This window comes from Megalops cyprinoides, chromosome 1 (genome assembly GCF_013368585.1).
Source record: "Megalops cyprinoides isolate fMegCyp1 chromosome 1, fMegCyp1.pri, whole genome shotgun sequence".
Classification (NCBI taxonomy): Eukaryota; Metazoa; Chordata; class Actinopteri; order Elopiformes; family Megalopidae; genus Megalops; species Megalops cyprinoides.
The window spans coordinates 57272303-57296312 of record NC_050583.1 but is presented as its reverse complement, the minus strand read 5'-3'; the positions used below and the strand labels follow the sequence as shown (position 1 = coordinate 57296312).

The following is a 24010-nucleotide window of genomic DNA, read 5'->3' as shown; positions in this document are numbered from 1 at the left end:
AGACCTAACTGGATGAAAACTGTTCTAAAATTTGGTTTTCAATTCATAGTCCTTCAACTCACCTCTTCTCCGGATCCACGAACCAGTCGCCCTCCCACTCCCAGCCTCTAGGGGGCATGAAGTATTCCTGTTTCAGCTTCAGCTTGCCGGTCACATCAGAGTACTTGTAGCGACCCACCAGACCAGTGGTTCCCCACTTCCCAAACACCTCGGCCTGGTTTTCATACTGTTCACAGGAGGGAGAGAGGATTACCATCTTCCACTGTCCATTACATCACGGAGCATTTCACTAACACATAAAATATAAAATAACCATGTCATCATTACCATTTCTGCAAACACGCTGAAAGTTCCTTCCGAGTAGCTGTTGAACTTCTTTTCATTTGCAGACAGGGCCAGCCACATGTTGACACGGATCTGAACGGGAACCTTCAGCCCTTTGTCTTTGTCCATGGGGTACTGAGGGAAATGTGAAAGCGTACTTTACCATCCATATCAGTAGTTCAGACATTTCCTGAATTCGCCTAAAATGGATTTACCCTGAGTCTATTTAATCTGAAACTGCATCTGGGTTGGACCAGACTGACTGCTGTTTTAACTGATCTGTATTTAAACTTGTATTAATGTGTATTCACACTCTGTTTTAGTAGCTGCCCGCAACTGTTAGTTTTGCAACAGGCTGTACTGTACTTGCTCATTTAGCATTTGTCATCTGTATTTGTTTCCCAGAATGCTCTTTATACATTGGATAAGGGTGTCAATGCACAAACAAGTTGAAGAGACACAGCTAACATTTGCAGGGAGGAAACAAATGTTTAAAGAAATGCATAGTCGGTGTGATGATCTGCTCTGTCCACGCTGATCATAATATTTATTTTACTATCACATTTATTATTATTATTATAACTTTGAAGATACTCTTATCCTTAGTAACCTGGCACAGCCCCACCTGGGAAGTGAACCTGCAGCCTTTAGGTTAAAAGCACAACTCTTTAACCACTTAACTACCACCCCACACTGCACACCTCCTCCTGTCGTACCTGCAAGAAGATGGTCTGGGTCCTGCCGCAGTTCCGCCCGCAGGCCTGCTCGCTGAAGGTGGAGTACAGCACCTCATTGGCCGGGACACGTGCATAGGCCACCCTCTTCTCCCCACGCAGCATCCAGATGATCACGTCAGGCATGCTGTTCTGGGGCTGTGGGCAGAGAGACACGATTCATTACATTACATTACATTCATTTAGCAGATGCTCTTATTCAGAGCAACGGTGTCAGACTAGGCTAACAACACTCCAAGACCAGTGAGCGCGAGTATAACAGTGTTCAAGCCCTACCCTAAATTTACTTGTGTAACCTGACCAAACAGGAGAAGCCAAGTATACTACCATACATCAGTCACTAGATCACAGAACCCGAAACACGTTGCAATACTACACATAAAATAAACAGCAAGTACTACAATTAGCAGGTTTCAGGGGGGAGGGATTGAGGTGGATTAAGATGGATTCAGCTGCATGCAGGGAGAGCGCATGCAATGCACCTCCTCAGCCAGCTGCCTGAGCTTCTCCAGCCAGTCCTCAATGTCCCCTAGCGTGTCCTCCACGTCCGTGGCCTCCTCCTTCATGTGCCCGGCTATGTCTCGGATGGTCTGCAGGGCGCTGTCCCTCAGCTTCTTGATCTGAATGTCCAGGGCCGTCAGGTTGGACTTCCCCTCCAGGTCTGGCAATTGAAAGCTGGCACCAACAGAGACAACGGGCATCACTAATGAGATTAGTTACAGGGTTTAGACATACCAAGTAAACATGGTTCAATAGCTCCTCGAAGGTCAATTTATAAATGCCTGTAACTCCAACCAAACACTTTACCTGATTTTGAGTTGTCATGAAACAACAGAACACCCTACCTGCTGAGGTCCTCGATCACCTGGTTGGTGAGTTTCAGCCAGATCTCTGCCAGGCGAGTATCCGGGGCCTTTGCCAGAATGGCCGTCTTCAAAGAGGTGAGGTTAGATTGCTGAAACGGAAGAGCATCACCAATTACCCAGTACGAAAAACACATTCAGGCCGTTTTTTTAGTTGGATGAAAATTCACATCATCAAACATCAAAGATTAACATGCAAAGATATCACACTTCCGCATACTGAAATTTGCATTCACAGTGTACATTACATCAGTGTACAGTAACGATCTCTCACCAGCCGCTCAGCAATGTACAGAATGATGTTCAAGGAGTCCAATCGATGGCTGATGTCCTCCCAGAAAGATGTGATGATGACCACAGGCTTAGTGTCAGCCCACGGCAAGTAGTAGTAGTGATTACCTATGAAACGGCAAAGTGAAAATCTGAATATGTTCTAATAATTTTCTTATATGAGGGCCCAGTAAAATGAACAAAACGAACCATTACAAGGGAATGCATTACTGTTAGTCTACTTTGCACCTTTATCACCATTATCTACTAGTATATAACCTAAGGAGAGGTTACTTGGTGTGACTGAGCATGTCAAGTTTTATACATTTTTATAGGGCTGCTTAATTAGTGTGCCTGCTACATCCACGTGAACACTTTCCCAAAACATTTTTAAAAATATTTTCCAGAATTCAATATTGTAGGCTCCAAACAGATGTATCAAATTGCCATTTAAATGGGATATGTGCATTTTGAAGGTGATCATTTTTCACGACTGCTTCAAGTGCCCTTTCAGCAGAGTTTAATTCTCTGTGCTCAACAGAAACAACCTTGAGCTCCTAGCTGAGACACCCTGTGCTCTCACCATCGAAAACAGCACAGCTGTACTGTGTCGTCGATGCCAGTGGTTTGCAGGTCGTGTCCAACTTGTTGCCATAGTTGCCGATGCTGACTTCAAACTGGATTGGCTCCCCAGGCTCCTGAAGCATGCACGCGCTGTGGAACACGGCACACAACGAGTACTTCCGCCTCCGCTGGTACTTCTGTCCAAAGCAACGCAAAAACAATGGTTACACTCACCAGGAAAACACCAGGGTTTCTGTGGAGAAGAAAACTGCCAGGCAAGCATGAATCATTAGGGTTCTGCATATTTTATACACCGAGTCTGAAAAACAACTGACAGCTTTGTGCAAAAGGAAAAGTCACAGTAGTACAGGAACAACCCAAGACCAGAGGAGTATGGGTACCTGAGCCACCAGGATGTCGTCAGAATGAATTTCATCCACGTTCTTGTCGGGCTTCCCCTCCAGCTTAGTGGAAAGTTCAATCAAAACTCTCCCTCTGTAGGCTACCCCTTCACCCTGCCATTCAAACCAATGCCATTTTGTTAATGTGGCAACGGGATCAGCAGAGACAGCCTCTCCTTTCCATTGTCTATATTTTGACACGTCCATAAACTGTATGCATTTGATGTCCCTGCCATTAAGTACTGACAAAATTATGAATAAAAAAGTAATATGGTGATTATACAGTGAGAAGAAGTCAATTCCTGGGTTAAAAATCTTAGAAGAATTTGCCCTTAAATGGTGCAATACAGCAAACTAATATGAACCTGGTAAAATATTTAGGCCATACTACGACTGTGCTAAGCATGCTTGGGCTACAGTACCGTCATGGTTTTCACCTTGAAATGCAAAAGAATTTATGACATAAAACATTCAGGTGAACTCAGAGCTGCTATTCAGATGGACATACCTTCCCAAAATTGAGGTCCTCATATGGGTCAGGAAGACCAGTGAATTCTCTGGGACTTCCATAGAGGTTCACATAGCACGGGCCAAAGGCTGGCAGAAAGCCCACCTCTGACTCCCCAGTTCTCCCTAGGAATCAAATCACATTTTCATTAGTAAAGATTCGATCTGTGTGACGAAGATGATTCACACTAACATGTTGTCGTGGGATGACTGACAGGGTTATTTTGTCTTTCTGAAGCAGATCTCCGCAGCATGGGCCAATTATAGGGGAATGAGGACAAACATTTTGACTCAATTTACTGAAGTCGTGAGGTCTATCCTGCGGTAATCTGAGCCCAATTTAATTGCAGCAGGTCACAGAACATAGAATGTACAGTGTCCTCAAAGTAATGCCAGTGCCAAATAATCATGTTTAAAGTATACAACAGGGTAAGCAATGCTGAAATCATTTTAAACGATTACCACACGGTGTGGCGTGTTCATAAATCTTAGTTTGATTCATGCTTTTGCATCTGTGAGAGGTTAGTGCACTTAGCATTTTTCTGCACAATGGTTAAGCATTGCACCACTGAGCCAGTGATCACAGCAGCGCAACTGTATACACAAGCCAGTGCAGCAGTCCAGGATCCAAGGTCATACAACATCCAACTTATGATTATCCCTTGGCAACAAACAAATTAACCTGCAGCATGGGAAAAATGTTTTCATTCACATTCAGACTGTTTACTTCACATAGTCCGGTATACTTGCTGTAGAACTTCTTGCTGCAAGTACTTTGAAGCTATTCTTTATATATCTGATATAGTCTTGCTTGTCATGAAGGGATAGTTAGATAAAGACAAGTATACAATGTTCCAATACACAAACATTGAGCTAGAAATTCACAGAAGGACAGGTTCCTGGATGCATGCATTTTGCAAGCCTGTTATGAGGGTTAAGCAGAGTTAAAAGTCAGTAAGAAAGAGAGAGAGATAACTAGCCAAGACTACATGCTTGCCGTAACCCTTAGGTTATTGCTTTGTGCATGGAAAACATTTTTCCAATTTTCCATGTAACTATCTGAAAATAAAAGCACAGATTAAGCCTTTACTTTTACTTGTATGCCTAACTGATCCAATGTTTCAGACTTCAAAATCTGAAATTCAGTTCTATAGCACATTTGGACTCAAAGGGTTACACAAGTCGAGAAGGCAGACAACAGATGACTATGATCACAGAAAACCGTTTCTCCAGAGCTGAAATCAAATTTGCCAGGTTTTGCTTAAATCTTTAAACAGAAAAAATTGTATTCTTATGTCCAAACATACGAATTCACTGTTGAGATGGGTAAAACTTTTATGATTTTGATCACATCACTTAATTATGATTTTTGAAACTCAATGATTAATATAGAGGCAGGCAGTTGTTTTCAGCACTGGACAATACACAAAAAGATCAACCACTCAGTAAACCTTCATTTCGTGAAGAAGCCCCATATCCCGAATGATTGTCTAGTCCAAGAGAAAGAAACAATGCGTGTAAGACAGTGAACTCCTCCACTGCATAAACATTTTAAAATTCAACACTAAGTTCTTCAACTTCCTCAATGCATTATATATTTTCTCAAACAAGTAAGAGCAAAGACAAAATGTCCAACATTTCAGATGAAAACATACAGTACTGCCAAATGCGTTGTTTTTAATGAAGTGCCAACAGTCCATCCATTCAGTTTCTTTCTGACATACATTTCCTTGAATTGTTACATGTGTGCAGTTCAAACAGTACTTAATGTTTAAGGTTCATCATTTACACTGCTACTTTCAACAGGTAAAACCTTCAGTGAATCTAAGTCTAAAAGAACATAAGACTTGACTTATGGAAATTTTCTGTGCCAGTATTCTGTGTATTCTAAAATTCAAACACTCCCACAGATTGGGCCAATGAACAGAATTCATAACGTACAACACAGAATCCCTTACCTTCAACTTCACCACCAGAGGACGCTATCTTAGTCAGATTTAAATATGTGGTTCCTACTGCATCATTCCTCGTCAGCCGATCCCTGAATGACAGGTTAACAATGGATTGAGACCCGCAGGCAACTTTATTTCTCTCTGTACATACCAGGGACCCATTATACCAACAGTTAGCATAACCTCTCCTCCTCAGACCTTACTGTATTCCCTAAAAGATGGAGCTCAGCTCCTGGCTGCCAAGCAGATCCCAGCCAGGGAGCGGGCGTGACCACCGTCAATGACTCATGCTGCTGGGATCTTCCCAGCCCAGACCCGCTGACCGCAGTTTGGACATGTTCCATTTCACAATCCTCACAGGCCTGCCCTAGTGAGGGGCCCCGGGGTGAGCCTAAAACTCATTAAATGCTTCTCCTGTGACGTCAGCTGTAACACTGCAGCTCACATGTATCCAACTGATGAGAGTGTAATCAGTCACTTTAATCCACCGGCTGGGACACCATCCAAACAGATTACCCTAATAAATATACTCTACATTGTATTTATGTATTACTCTACATAAATATAACATCTTTAAGTACTTACACAACAAAACACCCTTTTCTTTTAGTCATGCGTCACAGTACAGAATCGCATTGACTTACCAATCAAAGACTGTTAGTTTGATGCGCTCGCACATGGATGGGAACTGCAGTGGGGAAATTCAGACCTTGCATGATACTCCTCTTTAAAATAATAACGGACCAATAAACACTGCATTTAGGTTTGCAGTACAAATATGACATTACATATATTATTGAACACATCCTAGCTGTTAGCTTATAAAAATTCTCTAAAAACCCTCCTTTTACCTTGACCTGCAGATTGAGGAGTTGGTTCCACTCTGGATTTGCATTCTTCTCAATTACTTTAGTGCACAGCTACAAAACAAAACAAGGCAGTTTAACTAAAAGGGTCATCGTCTCCCCACAACAACAACTTCTATAATTGGGCAATGCAGGCTTAACTAATAGATTTAAGGCCTCTATGTTGTTCCTTATCAAACCACTGTACCTTTTTGCCAGCAAACTGGACTTCCAAAAATGGGTCCACTAGGTTCTTCTTGTCACCATCTCCTCCAAATATCTCCTTAACTGTCTGGGCAAAGGCATCATCCACTAAAGAAGAAAAAGAAAAGAAAAAAGAAGGAAAAATACACTTACAATTACACCTTAATGTTGTTGACGCAAATTCTTTTAAATGTTAAACCACCAGTGCAGCCTTACAAGTGGTGAAGCAATGATCTAAACCAGTGGGCTCCCTGGACACGTTGTTAGCTCAAACAGAGCCACCCCCTTCACCATGCCAACACTGGTGTTCTTGGTACTTATGTCATTCATGTCCACCGCGCTGCTGAGCATCAGGAGGCGCAAGGACGCACTCTGGGGGATGTCCTCGGCCCGGAACACTTTCAGAGACAGGGTGGCCCATCGCAGCGTCACTCCAGCCGGGAGCAGCAGGTTGCTCTCGATGTCATCCTGCTCCCCGCTGCTCTCCCTCTTCTCAATCTGGCCACAGGGACACACGGGCGTCACATGTCAGGGGAATCACAGTGCGGTCGGGTCGGGAGGACACGCTAACCACAGCTGCATATGGCATTTAGCGTGCTTGTAGGTGTGAAGAATTCATTAATTGGCCCTGTAAGGGCCGCTGACTTGTGTGTACGTCCAACGAGACATTTCCCCTGGAGTGCATTTTTAAGTACCTGACTTTTTCCAGAATTCTTATAATTCAAGCAATAAATAGAGATGAAATAACTGCAAAATTAGTCAGTAATTATTTTTGTTGGAGAGCAGCCCTTTCAGTTCTACCACTTGGTACAAACCATGGTATAACCATAATATGAAACAAATGCTAATGTCTTGATTATACTGTTATTCTAAAGACTCAAAAGGATTTATATGGACTATTTTCGCTCTATTCAAGCCTGCCATGAGACTAATAGCAGAGCCAGTTAATGAGAGCAGTATTACCGGTGGCTCATCTCCCGTCCCCACGATGAACAAGCTGACTTTGAGGTACCCCTTCGCCCCCGAGCTGGAGTCATCCGGGTCATTCAGAAGAAGCCACTTCCTCATGATGGCATGAGCTAAAGTGGAACACAGGTGCACGCCGGTCACAAGCACAGAATATATTGGCTCACAAAAGAAAAACGGACAATATGTTTCTCTAAACAAGGGCAAGTAAGCACAAACCTACCTGGTTCATCATAGATATACCCAACATCCAGCTGTGGAGGTCAAAGAAAAGAGAGAGCTCATGTGATTAGTGTTTCCAAAGGGCTTTATTTATCAAAATATTGTGTCAAACCATGTATTACACCCTGGGAGTTTCTTTCTGTGTATGTGAATTTATTCTCATTTCTGGCATTTAAATCAACAGAGTTTCTGGAATGAAGACATGCAGGGGGAAATACCTTAAACTCCCCCATGAGACTATCAGCCCTGAGAGAAAAGGAGTCGTACACCTGCAGGGTGAGAGAGAAATACTGCCGGCTGAGAAAACACTCCAAGGACGAACAATGACGCACATCACACCAAGATCTGCACATTTTCAAATAACGTGCACCCTGAGTGACTTTAGGCGCCAGAAAGTAACAAAGTAAAAAGTTGTGTTTAAGAAAAAATGTCACTTCCACATTTTATCATGAGGTTCTGAACAACCACAACTTAACATTCTTTTTGCCATGTTTGGAGTCATTGTACATTATTTACATAGTACATAGCGAAAAGGTCATTTCTTCCACGATGAGACACTCCAGATGTTTGGCTAACCCGAATACTTACCCGAATGCTGATATATTCATCAAACAGCTCTGATGGCAACATGTTGATATTGTAAAAGAAAATCTGTAAAAAGAATAGTTGCATCTTAAAACCTCATCAGGTTGCAGAAATGCGTGACTATTGCACATTTAATGGGGTAAACGCATACAAGTATGTAATCTGGCAACACAGAAACACCTTCACAGCCTTTAGTGAAGCATGAAAGTGTACACTGGGAGCATTTTACGGGGAGATGATTTTTAAGAACATGCAGAGATTGCCAGTAATCCTAAATGGAATAGTTCCTCTACGATCGTTGCTGAAAGAGGATTTTCAGAACTTACTGAGGCAGACAGAGGATAGGACAGAGCAGAGTCGGCTGGACAACAAGGAAGAGAGAATTGGAAAATCAGACAGCAAGTTAGCAGGACAAAAATCCCATCCCAGGGCTTTAACAGAGATCCTGAGAACTTCCACAAACATGAATGATGGTTTATTAACATGGGTTAACACCCATTGCACTGTTCCATTCACCCATAACTCTAGCCTTGCAAAAGAATAAACAAAACATGTGTTTGAGAAAGAAAGATGTGGAAATGCAGCAAAAAAATTTAATGCCAATTTTCCATGTCTCCTCTTACCTCATCAAAGAAGGGGTTATTTCCTCTCTTGATCCTTGTTCGGTGTGTCTGTCCACACACATTCACCTTGACCACAGGCTTGATGTTGTTTCCAGGCAACTGTCGAGCCTCGATAACCCGGACACGGATCTGATAAGCAGAGGTACAGTAGGAGATGGTGAGGCATGGGACAAATATCCATAATTCATACTTGAGAGGTTCATTTGCAATTCAGCATTTATTATGAGGACAACAGCCCCCTAGCTTGACACCACTTTGCATCTCCAGAAAGTCATCTACAGAATACAACATTTGATGTGGTGGACCACAATAATCAAATGCTTTTCTGTGGATGCAAATGCCCGCTGCATAGGACTATATACCTGGAAGTCCTGAGGTTTGTTGGCTAAAGGCCGGTGCCTTTTCCTGTTCCTCTGCATGAGCCTCTGGTTCCCAGGCTGGCCAGGAGAGGGCGCTGCTCCTGGTTCCCCCACTTGCACCCCATCAGCATTGTCCCCCTCTCCCCCGTCACCTCCATCTCCTCCTGCAAAGATACAGTTGTGCTCAAAAGTTTGCATTCCCTGAAAGAAATTGTTAAACATTGGCATTTATTTGGAAAATATGACTGATAATGCAAAAGATTTTTTTCTTATTTAAGGATAGTGGTCACGTGAAGTCATTTATTATCACATAGTTGTTTGACTCCTTTTTAAATCATAATGATAACTGAAATCACCCAAACAGCCCTGATCAAAAGTTCACATATCCTTGAATGTTTGGCCACATTATAAACACACAGGTTGACACACACAGGTTTAAATGGCTATTAAAGGGAAGTTCCCACACCTGTGACTCAATTGTAATTGTGCAATTGTAATTAATTGTTAATTGTAATTAGTGTCTGCGCATAAATAGTGAGTTTCTCAGCTCATGAGGTGATGCACTGACTTGGCTGGATACTGCACCATGGGGAAGACAAAGGAACTGCCAATGGACCTGCGTACTAAGGTAGTTGAACTTTATAAAGCAGGAAAAGGATATAAAAAGATATCTAAACACTTGAAAATGCCAGTCAGTACTGTTCAAACCCTGATAAAGAGGTGGAAAATAAGAGGTTCTGTTGATACTAAGCCACGGTCAGGTAGACCAAGAAAGATTTCACCCACTACTGCCAGAAGAATTGTTCGGGATGCAAAGAAAAACCTACAAACAACGTCGAGAGAAATACAGGCTGCTCTGGAAAAAGTGGTGTTGTTGTTTCAAGGAGCACAATAAGGCCGTTACTGAGCCCATGCCACAAAAAGGCCCGCTTACAGTACGCCAGACAACACCTAGACAAGCCTCACAGCTTCTGGAGCACAGTCATTTGGAGTGATGAGACCAAAATTGAACTTTATAGTCACAACCATAAACGCTATGTTTGGAGACGAGTCAACAAGGCCTACGGTGAAAAGTACACCATCCCCACTGTAAAGCATGGTGGTGGATCTCTTATGTTTTGGGGCTGTGTGAGCTCCAGTGGCACGGGGAAGTTAGTCAAAATTGATGGCAAGATGAATGCAGCATGTTATCATGTTATTAAGAACGAAAGGTATGCAAACTTTTGAACAGGGATTATTTCCTTATTTTTTTTATTGTCATGTTTTGTTTGATGATTGTGCCATTCTGTTATACCTTACATATGAACTTGAGTCCTATAAGAAATAAAATACACGTGTTTTGCCTTCTCACTCATGTTTTCTTTAAAAAAAATGGTACACATCTTGCAAATTCTCCCAAGGTACAGTTGAGCACAACTGTAGGACAAACCCATGCTTTATCCCTGACACCTTGTAGCAGGAGCACACGTGTTAAAAAACACCATGAGCAAATCCCATAGAACGGAAATGCCATGCAATGCCCTGGGAGTCCATCGCATATGGAAGAAAAACCACCCCAAATGCACCCTTTGGTCATGATAACACAGCAAATCGCAAGTGACCCCACTTTCTTGCCATAAATGACTGCATGCCTTTCCACTCATAAAATGGTAATGATGTCATCAGGAAATAAATCCCGGTCAGTTCAACAGTTAAGTGTACAGCAATCCCGAATCTAGAATGTTCTGTGCATGGACTAATAGCATGTATTGCCTTAGTCCTGTCAGACCTGATTGGCTGACCTTTTAAAAGTCAGTACTCAAACTACAACAAGCTGCTGTTTCTTCAAAGCATTCAACTTTGCACTTGATACTGCTTCAGATGCATTTTACCTGTCTTCAATGACTTGTGAACGACTTGCGAAACAGTTCTTACATGTTACTACAGGTGAACCTCAGAAACAAGGAAGGCCAAATGCTCCTCACAGCAACACTATTCATAAGCATCAGGAAGTCTGGGCGTTGTCTGTATTTCAGTATTAGAATGTAACAGTATACACAAAATGAGTCCATTTGCATCAGCGTTTGTTATCATTTGATCCAGGGATATGATACGTCATCCATAAAAAGCTCTCAATGAAAGACATTATTCACCATTTCCTTTCAGATCAAAGTAGTAGTTAAGTTAATGCTGCTGTCCATCAGAATGTCCTTAGGTAAATGGACCTGCTGGGCACAAGCCCAACATTTTCTCAACATCCAAGTTAAAACAGCATAAATGATGGTAACTACACAGACACAAGGTAGCCATAATGCAAAACACAATAAAAGAAAATAATCTTCATGATGAATCAATGTCAAACTAGGCCCCAAAAGGCTACTAAAAATTCATACAACTTGTTGTTTATAGGTTATAGTGAATGACCTTCATCACCGCTTTTATAGAAAGGGAATATTGAGAAGATAACATACCTCTGATCTCATTGCAATACCATTAGTTATAATACCCATCCATTGAGCTGAAGTGTTGTTAAAGCAAGGATTAGAAAAAAGCTTAAAAGCACCTGACTCACCAGCATCTCCTGCTGTGTCTCCATCAGCCTGAGCATTTGGGTTAGGTGCGGCATTGGCTGGGGGCTCGTATCCAATCACTAGATCAATTGTGGCCTATGGAAAGTCAAATGCATCTCAAATCAATTAATCAAATCAATTAATCATTCAAGTGTTACATGTTCCATTGCTTAGTACTTAACTATGAGGCACACTTGTTTCAGATGATCTCAACATCAGCACTTTATGGAAAATGAAGGATGGACAAACTACAATGCTTTCAGCATATCCAGGAACGTGAAACTATGTTGGCTTCTACCACAAAAGACTTGGTTTATAATGATATTTGCATGCAGAGATCCAGGGATACATAGACCAGGTGTATACACTTGGTCTAGCTGAAGCTAAACAGCACTGGTATGCTGCTACTTAATTTGTCTCTCCTTTCAACAGAGTATACACTGCTGTTTGGTCTAACAAAAAAAGTATGTTTCACTTACCCCAATACCTTGATTTTTTTCATTGACAAGAGTCAAATTCTTCGATGGAAGGGATTTCACTTGGCCAGTCGCCAAATCTTTCAGAGAGATTTTGACAGAGCCAATAAACCTACAAAACAATGTAGTTTATGACTGTCATTGAGGTGCTCAGGGTAATGATTTTGCAGTTTGATTATCATAAGCTTGCCAAAGAAGTCATCATTGTCCTATGAACCGCAAAGTCTATCAGTGCAAAACATTTTTATGGTACAAACTTATATGGCTGTCCCATTAATCTAAAGAAAAATTCACTAATCTGTGTAAAATTACAGGCCACTCACTGTGGGGGGATACCACACACCGCACTTTTCCCATCATACACAAAACTATTTTCAACAAGCTTCAGAGGAACAGATGAGTCATAGCAACTTATCCCTACTTATTGTACAGCAAAGTACAGGCCCATGTTCCATGGCCAAATTTATGCATCCTGGTGTTAACAACACATAGCAGAAGCCAAGCATAAATAGTTCCATTTCATATCCTGAGAATTACCCACACAATAATGAGTCACACAATGCATCAGTCAAAGGAAAAATGGGGAAATGACATCACCCCAACGTGTTTCTATTGCTGTTGCTCAGGCCGCAAGTGTACATTGTACAATAGACAATACAATACTGCTTTGCATTAAGAACAGAGAATATCAAGCATGAATCAGTTAGGGATTTATTTACTTCTACTACACCATCCACAGTGATAGATCTCCTAAGTTGTATACACCATGTTCAGGCTACACCTTCCTGTAACTGGCTGGTCAGGGTAAGTGCTTAGATGGATGTATGTTCTTGTACAATTCAGTCCCATTACAGCCATTGCTTTGTGTGTGCGCACTTTATGTAACGGTTCATTTTCTGATCCTTCAGTAACTGACTTTTCCAGAACATTCAGCATTAACTTCAATCCCCTATTAGCTACATAAACTTGTACAAGTACAACTGTAAGGTAAACTGAAGCTGTTCTATTTCCAGACAACATACTTGGTTTGGTTTTTTTATCCCATCATTTTTTTAGTGTTTCAATTGGTGTTACTGATTGTACTATCATTTCAGAGATTTTTTTAATCACAGTTTTTTTTTCATATCAGTATTATTCCAAGCTTTGAGCAGTAGAGTCCAGGGTTGTGAAACACACAATCTGTCACCATACCATGTCCTTTCTTTTAAATGCAAAAAAGGCACTCCCCTCTGTCAGGAACCAGGAAATGAGCAGACAGCCAAGGGAAACATTGGATGCTGGCTGACTTTACTGGTCTAAAAAGACATTATGGCAATTACGTTCAGCCACAAGCAAGGCTGCTCAAGGCTGCATGAACTTGAACTAGAGCTGGAACATGACAGTTTGAGGGAGCTGCCCTCAGAATGTGTGTGTATGTGTGTGTGTGGACTGTGGTGTCAACACTGAAAAAAACAAGGGAAACCTCCCAGCGCAAACACTCCACCCGGTTAACCCCATGCACAAATCCATTTGACATCACTAGGATACACACTGGCATATCTCATTCAGAATCCAATATACACAATCCAATTTCTGATAGACTAATCTAACCCCCTCATACTTTGTCCACATGTTACATTGTAGCAATCCACCAAAAGGCAAGACAGCTGTAATCTAGCCTTCTGGACATTCAAATTTAATTGTGATGACTACACACCGATGTGATGTGCACTTCAATCTTCAGAGGTGAAAATCATGACTCACCTACTGATTTCCCAGCAGCCCACAGTCAATCCCTGAGCAAATAACCTTGCCCTTGTTCTGTCTGACCGAAGGCAGAGGCACTTCAGTTTTAGACTATGTTTATCTCCAAATACAGATATCAAGCATTTACCCAGGAAAAAGGGCATTTTTAACTCTCGTGGAGCTTTATGAACACTAATTATTTTCCTGTGTATGTCAAAGTCAAGAATAATCTACTCTTCCATCCAAGCGTAGAGTAATAGCATATGCAAAGCCTACACCCACCAACAGTCGTTTGGCTGAAGTATCTGACCTCAGAATAACAAACCCCAGTGGGACTTGGATAATTGCTTGTAATGTCTGTGTATTTTCTATAATAGGGGTCAGCAACTTGCTGTTCAACAACAAAATGTGTGCGATACACTTGCCACAAGGCAAAAAAAACACAGCCCCTCATCTTGTCAGCAAGAGACTTTTCTGATAAATCATATTGCAATTTCCGGTTTTGAAAGGAAAAACACTGATCGGGAACTGCAAGGAATTTCAAACACATTCTTATGGCTCCATAATTTTTTTTTTTTTTTTTTTTGCCATTGCAATTAAATTGCAAGCTACTTAATAGTCTACATCCACAAATATGTATAGAAGGGTTTTCAACTTGCCCAGAGGCTGGGCCACAGGCTCTTTGGGAGCAGGATATTTGCATTCTCAGGGCATGGTTATTATTTACACTGCTATCAAACTTAATCTTCCAACAACATTTGATTCACCTACGCTTAATAGCTACCGTGCTCTCTTCGATCCCTTCCTAACTTCTCCAGTCTACTGTGCAACACCTTACCCTTCCATCCTATTTGTCAGGCCATACCCACACTTGCAACTCCCACTACAGCTGAGTTGGCTTTGAGTTGATGTCAGGAACAGAAACGCTTACATTACACAGACACAAATATGGTTCAGTTCTGCAAAAAATCAAGGTGTCCTTAAACCCTGTCAAAACACCTGTGAATGTCCTAGTCCATCCTGACCCAGACAAACACATGTTAAAGATGTTCATGGAAAACAAATACCTTATTTCTTCTCATCCCTTTGACACAAAAGAGACAGCTGGAAGGGGTGGAAAATTATTCATACACTACTAATTCTGGAATGCAAGAGGACAATGGAATGTCTGGGCACCGGAACAGTGCAAATGTGTGTCTCATACACAATGGTGTGACTTGGGAAAGGGCAGAGACGAGGGAGGATATTGCTTGATAGGCATACAAGACAGGAAGTATCATGAACAGACTCCAAAGTGTACCAGCTGGCCCCTGCTCGTGTAAGAGGGGCCTGGCTTTGAGTCATTCAGAATCATTTTCAGGCAGTGTCCCACAGTCCATGTGATCCTTCATCGAAACCACAAAGGGAGTCAACAGCTCACTGCCAGTTTTAGTGCTGGAATTAATTATGGCTGATGATCGTCCAACCAAGTTTTTTTTATATATTTTCTTGACAAATGCTGATATCCAGTGTGACTTACAGAGTGTGCATTTTGTATATGATCCATTTATACAGCTGGACCTTTTACTGGAGCTATTCAGGCTAGGTGCCTTGCTCAATATTAGTGTTTCACCTTGGAATCAAACCTAAAACCCTCTGGTCACAAACCCAATCCCTTAACCACTATACCACACTACTATTAAAGCAAATGACTGCGCCACACTACATTAAATTACTGGCCCAAAGTATCTTGAAATTTTTTTTTCACCTTCATGTTAAAACAAACTGAGTTTCTCCTGTGGGTGACATCACCAGCTTGGAATGATGCTGAACAAATATGAGGGAACACCACTGCCCTGAGACCTTTTCTCATTTTCATGAGTAGAAGCCAGATGCCGGAACTAAGAAACTTTCACATACGCACAACAGTAATCATTTCCTATTTACACCAGGCAATACATAGTTATTAAAACAGTTACTAAGCTGTGATTCTTCAGAGAAAGCTTTCAAAACATTTTCGAAGACATTTTTGGACGAGTAGGAGGGGGCAGTGAGTCATACACTGGCTACCGTGTTTTGTTTCTAGTTGGTTGCCGGGCTGAAACAGGCTGCAAAAGCTCTGCATTAACAGACCGCTAGTGTTTTGACTTTCTCCGGGTTTCTTGTTGTTCAGCTCGCAGCGCCAGCTGTGCGTGGCGACTCGTCACCCTGCTCCTGGTGACGCGACGAGGGGAGGGACAGCCGGGGAGATCGAGGATGCAGGCTCGCAGCAGCAACTCCCTCCATCGTCACACGTAACTGCATGCCAGTGCTGCATTCTGGCACTGCAGCCATTCCAAAGGCAAGACCGGATCTGCTCCCTGACTGCACTGCTCCCAAACAACCTCCCTTGGCTTTGCTGAAGCCGCTGCCGGCGTGAAGCAACGCCGGCACGCTTCAGCTTTTTAAGGAATTGGAACATAAAGGCGTTTCATCAGAAACCCTTCAGAAGGAATATCCTTATCAACAGATTGGGTGTTTCCTTTAGTGTATGATGCCCGGAGGTTAGATGTTTTCTCTCATTCTGTAAAACTGTGATCACACATTTCTGTTTCAGAATGTAATACCTAAAAGGTATCCATGTTGTCCAACAGCTAGTTAACAGCTGGAGCTCTAATACAGTCCGTAGGTATGAGAGAGAAAATCAAATCAGTTTGCTCAGGAGTTAAAAAGGGAGTTATATTCAGACACTGACCTAAGTGAAAATGAGTCCTCCACTCGATCACAGGTTCACCTCAGGAGAATGTCAAACATACAACTGCACGAGCTCCGCTGATTCACTCAAGAAAATTTTCCATCTCACAAGGCCACAAAGCCGTCCTTAAACTTTGCTTTACTTGGGTTGCCTGGTTACAAACTACCCAGAGATCCTGGAAAAAATGTGGGATTCTGCAGCCTCCCTCCTCCCCCAGAGAGTGACTGTATCTTTATGTTACTCAATGGAAATCTTTACTATAGAGTGCCTCAGAGAGCACAGAACCTACTGAAAAGTCAAAATTGTAGATTTCACAAGATGCATAAGCAAATGGGTGAACCCTATATAATCTGTGATTTTAATTAAAGAGGTTTAGACACATCACACGTTTCCAGATTAATACCACATGTCCTTCTTTATGTGGAAACAAAGATTTTAAAACAAGCATGGTCACACGACTTTAGAACCAAGACTCTGCTCAAATTATATTTAGCAATTATGCATTAATAATCCATTAATATGAAACACTTCTGACTAATGCATTATTAGCATGAATCTAATTTGTGTTCACCAGAAACAATACAAACACTCCAAGGTGCACAATCACAGTATGTGTTCAAAGCTGGCTGCTAATGCTTCAACTTCATAATTGGTGTTACCCTAATATGCATTTTTATTTTATCAAAGTCCATAGGAAAATGAGTATTCCTCAAAGCTAAACCGATATAAATGGAAAAAGGCCATACTGCACAAAAACCAACACTGTCTAAAGTCTCGTCTATAAATTCTCCCCACATATGGGTTTTTATTATCGTGTTCCTTTTTCCTCCAACAGTGACTAATGTGTTTAACAGGACTGACTTATGTACAGGCACGAAACAAGCACTTCTTTAACAATATTCAAATGTTTTTTTGCATTAAAATCAGGGCAACAACTGAGGCCTTGAGTTTACAACCACTACATATACAACAGTACAATCATTCCAGCTCACAGAACTGAAAATGCTCTTTGTTCACTGTTTCATATTTTACCCTGTGTCAACAGGCATCCAACTTTTCTTTAAAAAAAAACAGGATTCACCCCTTCTTGTCAGACAGTTGCTGGGCTTCCCACACATAGCAGAGCATGTCTCAACACAGCACTGGGGCGTGTAAGCTGCAGGGGGGAACAATGAGATCTGGAGACACACCTGTGATATCTGGGTTGTGTAGCCTCAGTTTTCCTAGCACTTTCCCTCTTCTAAAATACAATACAGCGCTGCAGCGTCCTTCAGTCAGATCTTACTACAGGCATAGCTAAATGCACGTCTAATGGCGTTTCAGTTCTGTGCCAGATTACCATTTGCACACTATGCCCTTTCCTCTCAAAGTAGTATTGTGACTATGACTGGTCGACAGTCATAATCTCTCTGTGTGGGAGGACAGTGACACAATGCTGCAGCAAGTGTTGCAAAAGGTAAATCATGAAAACTAGGGGAAAAGCGTATCTAGGAAGCAATGGACAATGGCTGTTATACTGCAACAGAGGTACACTCCCTTCAAGAGAGATTTCAATTAAGATAATGTGTGTTTGTCTACCTCGCACTGCTTTCAGCTACCTGAAATGCCTCAAGACCACAGTCTCCAGGAAAAGCAGGGCCGGGTGAAAGGTGAAACAGTGTAAAGACCTGTTTTCATTTCATTTCATTAAAGACCCAGCATACCAATTTTGTAATGTAGTATCATGCCAATTTAGAGTGCACATTCTCATTTAGGATCAATTTGTACCATTATAATTTAGGGAACACATTCTGGTTTAGAATCAATTCGCACCATTTTGATACAGGAGACACATTCTGACCTAGGACCATTTAGCAAAGTTCTGATCTAGGGCCATTTCACACCATTCTGATTTAAGGAGTGCATCGCTCTAAGAGGGGATACATAGAATGACATTGTTTAGGCACCTTCCTTTTGTCCTCAGTTCCTTTGGTGACTGCATGAAACCGCAAGGAACACACAGAGATGAGACACTGGAGTAATGTGCAGGACATACTTGTCTTTTCCAATGGTTTCGTAGTCTTTCACAATCACGTCAATAAATGAGGAGGAATCCAGTGGCGACCCCTTTAAATCAAACTCAAGGACCTACAATCAGACAAAAACAATTACTGCCTATTAATCAGCAGAAACAACCAAGCTGAAAGGGTTATCTCAAGGTTATGAATGTGTACCTTCAAAACCCAACGTATTTTTTTTCCTCAAGAGCATCAAGATATTATGAAATACAGCAGGATTTTATGGAGGATTGTGAGCATTAGCTCTCGGATGAAACACTAAGGTGGAGTCAGTTCATGAGTCACCCGCCTTTGACAAACAAAGTAAGAACAATATTTACAGAGCGTGCATTGCTCCGTTTCATACATATCACTTATTTAAAAATTCCAGGTATCACATTTTCCAGACTGTCTGTTTGAAATGCTTTACTCACGCATAGATGCAAGTAACACAACTTACTTCATTCCAAACTGGATTTATCTCGCTGTCGATGGCCTTAGTTTTTTTCTTTTCATCTGGAAATCAGAAGGTCGGAGGTAAATAAATAAACTGTTCCAATCTGAGCAAGAAGCTTTACGCTGTGCAGTCTGCAATCTTTCAATAATAAGTATTTATGGATACTGTATGTATTTGTTTTGTGTGTCCCTCCTCAAGATGGGGGTAAAATGAAGCCCTAGAAACATAAGAATTGATGTTTAGGAGCTTTTCAGCACCAAAGATTCATGGTGTTGTGACCATAGTACCAGCATTGACCTGAAAACCTGAATGGTTGTTTCTGCAAAAAAAAAAATAAATAAATAAATACAATTAAAAAAATCACACCGACCATTGTACAGCTACAACCAGCTGTAACCGATGTTTAGATTCTACAGAAAGGAGAAACACACTAGCATTTTCAGGCTATTATCAGCATGTGCTTTTCTCATGGCATGAAATATAATGAACTGATATATTAATAACCCAGCATTAAGTCCATTTCGTCTATTGTCTATTGTAAGAGGAATGTCACTGATGTCAAAGGACATCAATTTATACAGTCCGTGATTCATTTTGAATATGAAAATAAATCTCTCTCTCTCTCCCTTTTTTCTGTTTTTTTAAGCCCTGTGCGGAATTTAATATTATTAATGTGTAAATCAAACTAAAGATGTGAAATGGAGGAATGTTCCGCAAGGAATCATGGGCAGGAAAAGTTGACAAATATGTCAACGTGCCAAAATCAAGTCTGGCTTAGTGGAGTCTGCCCTATTACATGTATGCAATGAAAAAGCATACCATGCTGAACGAAGGGCCCATCTCTGCTATAAATACACATTATTTATTTATTTATTTTAACTTGATATTTACATGAAATAGTCTTGATGTTGAACCGTCTACCTTAAAGAATCAACTTTCTGAGGTATATTTTAGTGGTCAAAGACAAAAACTGACTGAAGCACTTCCCAACGGAACCCAAACTTACATTCACCTTTCTGCATACGCAAACTTAACTGCTACACAGAACTTACCAAATTTACTTCACACAATTAAATGATATACTAGGTAATAACAATCAAGTGATAAGTGCGACGAACATTCATACACTCATAACTCACCTTTAAAAACGACCGATGCTATAGGATCCGGACTTCCAAGTTTCTTCTTTGGGAGACCTTTCGCAGATTCCACAACTACTCGCAACATTATGATAAGATCAGTAGGCTCTTAACATATGCAATTTACAGGACAGGGGAGCCGCATGCTTCTCACCACTGCCGTCTCATCACTTGGGCTCGGCGGTACTGCAAAAGAGGAAATGCCAGGGTGTAATTTAGGAAAATGAGAAGAGGGTGTGGATATTGCCGGGATTGGCCAGTAGCCTACCTGTAGTCTGCAAATGGAACATCAAAGATTCGATTGAAGAAAGAAACATCAAAATCACCTCACTTTTTCGTCTCAGGGGACCACTTTAGAGCAGACTTATGAGTCACGTTTTAGAATATCGGTATCTCTAAGGTGGGTTTTAGATTCCTACACAATAAAGCTCATTTTCGGTTGTTATCTATAGAATTAGGTATTGTAAAACAAACCAGATATTAAAAATATAAGTATAAATGAGCTTAAAGTGTACTGTAGATTGAAGTGAAAACCAAAACATTTATGATAGCTCTGTGTGTGTTTGTTTCCATTCTAATCGTTGAAATATGTGCGGTTTTTTAGCTGTGACCGACCGTCATGGAAAAAAGAAAAAACACGCTCTGGCTCCATCTACAGGTGAACGTTGAAGAAACTTTCTAGTAAAAATGCTTCTCGTAGCAAAGTATAAGGCCAAAATACAGAAACCCAGACGAATGACTTGTACTCTAGTTTAATGTGCATTTTCCTAGGGTGCGCCTGAATCACGTACATCTTGATTTCACAGCTGGAGACAGGACATTTTCTCTTCTATTGCTGATGCTGGGCCCGACTATAGTGGGGTAATTTTCTCCGCAAGGTATGCATTTTGAAGTTTTGCTGCTGCTTATATAATCGGGTATATAATACAATTCGTTTATTTTAAACATATAATTGCGCAACATATAATTCTACACAGGTGGTAATTACTTTTGAACTCCATGTAATCTCACCTAAGTGAATGAAACTTGGTTTGTTTAAAATTGTAATGTTTGCTTGCAGGTTTCACACAGCGGTCAGTGTGCGCAAGTGTGAGGCGAAGTCAGTAGGCGGTGAAACATTTTTTACGAGTATGTTAGTTTACATTTTCCTTTTTGCATGTTGATTTATTTCTTTTTTGCCGTAATTGTATTTTCTTTCTTTAAATCCTGTTGTCTCATTCTAGATTAAGGAACCAGATAAATTCGTTTGGACGGAGCTTCGTGTGTGTGTGTGTGTGTGTGTGTGTGTAATCCCTCATCTAGAACAGGAAGTATGCAATATGAATTTGTGCTTTTTAAAGGGTTAATTCAGTTTGTTTGCTAACGATTATATTTATCTCTGGTCTCTGTAAGGTTGAAATGATGCCAACCACTGTTTCCTTTTAGTAGTTTTTGTTTGTTTCCCTATAATGCAGCAGCACATTTAAAATGGCATGCAGCTGTTTCAGTGTAATTATACAGAATTGTTGAATATACTCCAAGCTCATTGCTGCCTGAATTGAGTGTAATGTCCACTGGTGACCTTGTAGCTTTGTGTCTCCATAGTGGGGTCTTTCTTCCAGTGCCAGTTTGCCAGTCCAGCTTGGATGCAGTTTCCCTCCCTGCTGTATCCACTTCAGTGGGTCAGTTTGGGGAGACTTTCTGGCACGAGGTGTCTTAAAGCTAAGTGAATTTGCACTTATTCTTGGTTTGGTTGCAGTGGTTTATTCACAAAATACAGGTGTGTAGTGGCTTGGGTATTTGCTTTCTCTCTCTCTCCCTCTCTGCTGTTCACTTCAGTTTCTCCAGTAGGCACCTGGAATGAGTGGCAGGGTGGAGCTGGAGCTGGCACTGAAGAAACCCCCCTTCTGGTGGGAGTTTTTATCCTTTTCGACTAATGTATACATACTGATCACAATAAGTTGTTAATATATCCTTTTCTACAGCTTATGCCTCATTTGGTGAGTTATTACCTGTATGCGGGGTTAACTTATTTACTAGCTCATGGGATGGGTCGAGGTCCTTCTCCTCAATAAACTGAAGGTGGCGTAGTTTAGCTGATTGTGGACCAGGTACGAGGGCACCACATGTACCAAATGGTAACCCTAATGTAGGCCGAAAAAGCGTAGGTGTGTTTGTTCTAGTGAATAAAGTGGGAATACAGTAAGTAATATCGCAACAGAAACCCATGCTGATCCCATAACAAGTGAGAGAACGCAAAGGAAGTTGCTTCACAGATCAGTGACGAAGTGTACCCCTGCTCATCTGCAAATTCCAGTTAAACCCCTTAATCATTATGATAATGTGATGGGAATGGGCCTCTTGGATTAGCAATTTAGCAACGTACATGCAGATTGACTGAAGACAAAATGTTTTGCCGGGCTACAATTCTGTGCATAACCTTTGATCATTTTTGATCAAGGCAATTCGATGTACTTGTACTCCACATATATGTTGTTGGCTGTTCAAACACATTCATGTTACATTTCTAGATATGTTTGAAGTACCATTTTGTCTCCATAGAGTTGGTGCTGGCAGGGTGCTGTAGTCACAAAGGGAAAGATGTGGAGACCAGTATTCCCAAATCTCAGTAATTGTTTTGTTACCTTTATTTTACAATTTAAAGAATGTGCAACATATTTAAAAATGTCTGTTTCATGGACTTTGACAACAGGTCTATTTGCATTGCACAGCTGCTACTGAGGTAAACTGATAGGCTGACAAGCTACCAATTTAAAACAGACCATTTGCATATACACTTCAATGTTAAATGGAGAGTAATCTAGCTATATTGAAAAGCTGAAAGAGAATGATTTTGCAGCATTGCAAGTGCCTGGCAGAGAGAGGCACTGCTGCATAATGATTTGGCACTGCCTCTGAGCACAGTGCTGATGCCCTGCTACACTTTGTGCCATGTACAGTAAGACACAGACAGGTGGAATTTAAGAATAGGCTGTGTCCTGGAAAGAATGTCTCTGTAGCCTGGAAGTTTTGGTCACAGTCTGAGTAAGCAGGGTGCTCAAAAGAGCCACACTCTGCCCCTCCAGCATCCAACAGTAGAGAATAACAACACATCATGTCAGAGGTCGAAACAATGACTGTTACACTCAAATTATATAGTCAAACCACTGAAGCACTCCCCTATAGAGTCTGCAGGTAAGCCACCTGATGATGCTGGATGACAGAATGGACGTCACCCATAGCTGGCCCTGCACCTCCAGTTTGGGACAAGAGCACAGGCATCACACAGGCTTTGGTAGAAGATCAGGAACAGAGAGTTCACTAACTTGCATACATGCACACACTCAAACACACAACACATACCAATAGCATATAACTCCTCAGTATGGCAATGGTTGACAACACCTTGTCTGTGGCATCCTTTCTTTGTTATGCAAAAGGGAAACCAATAGAATTTTGGTTATCCCTTTGCTGTTAACTAAAGAAACGGGCAACACACCAGAGTAAATGTAAGTGC

The 24010-nt window shown here is 41.3% G+C and overlaps 1 protein-coding gene across 3 annotated transcripts in view; it reads right to left on the bottom strand.

Annotated features, from left to right (window-relative positions):
• Positions 1-20691, bottom strand: part of LOC118791246 (myoferlin-like) — a 36919-nt gene extending 16228 nt beyond the window's left edge. For 2 of the 3 annotated variants that reach the window (XM_036548549.1, XM_036548557.1), the window contains exons 1-26: positions 20515-20691; positions 19379-19434; positions 18918-19009; positions 12448-12556; positions 11971-12064; positions 9423-9583; positions 9061-9189; positions 8441-8503; positions 8071-8121; positions 7854-7884; positions 7628-7743; positions 7036-7162; positions 6669-6772; positions 6467-6535; positions 6260-6303; positions 5622-5704; positions 5115-5153; positions 3665-3789; positions 3157-3270; positions 2775-2952; positions 2196-2320; positions 1904-2013; positions 1541-1733; positions 1041-1196; positions 328-459; positions 63-226 (exon numbers count right to left, since the gene is read on the bottom strand). In XM_036548549.1, coding sequence (XP_036404442.1) covers positions 63-226; positions 328-459; positions 1041-1196; positions 1541-1733; positions 1904-2013; positions 2196-2320; positions 2775-2952; positions 3157-3270; positions 3665-3789; positions 5115-5153; positions 5622-5704; positions 6260-6303; positions 6467-6535; positions 6669-6772; positions 7036-7162; positions 7628-7743; positions 7854-7884; positions 8071-8121; positions 8441-8503; positions 9061-9189; positions 9423-9583; positions 11971-12064; positions 12448-12556; positions 18918-19009; positions 19379-19434; positions 20515-20602 — 2753 coding nt within the window. In that variant the 5' untranslated portion in view covers positions 20603-20691. The remainder of the gene's footprint in view (positions 1-62; positions 227-327; positions 460-1040; positions 1197-1540; positions 1734-1903; positions 2014-2195; positions 2321-2774; positions 2953-3156; positions 3271-3664; positions 3790-5114; positions 5154-5621; positions 5705-6259; positions 6304-6466; positions 6536-6668; positions 6773-7035; positions 7163-7627; positions 7744-7853; positions 7885-8070; positions 8122-8440; positions 8504-9060; positions 9190-9422; positions 9584-11970; positions 12065-12447; positions 12557-18917; positions 19010-19378; positions 19435-20514) is intronic. The other variant, XM_036548563.1, reaches the window with a different exon arrangement.
• Positions 20692-24010: the final 3319 nt, after the last annotated feature.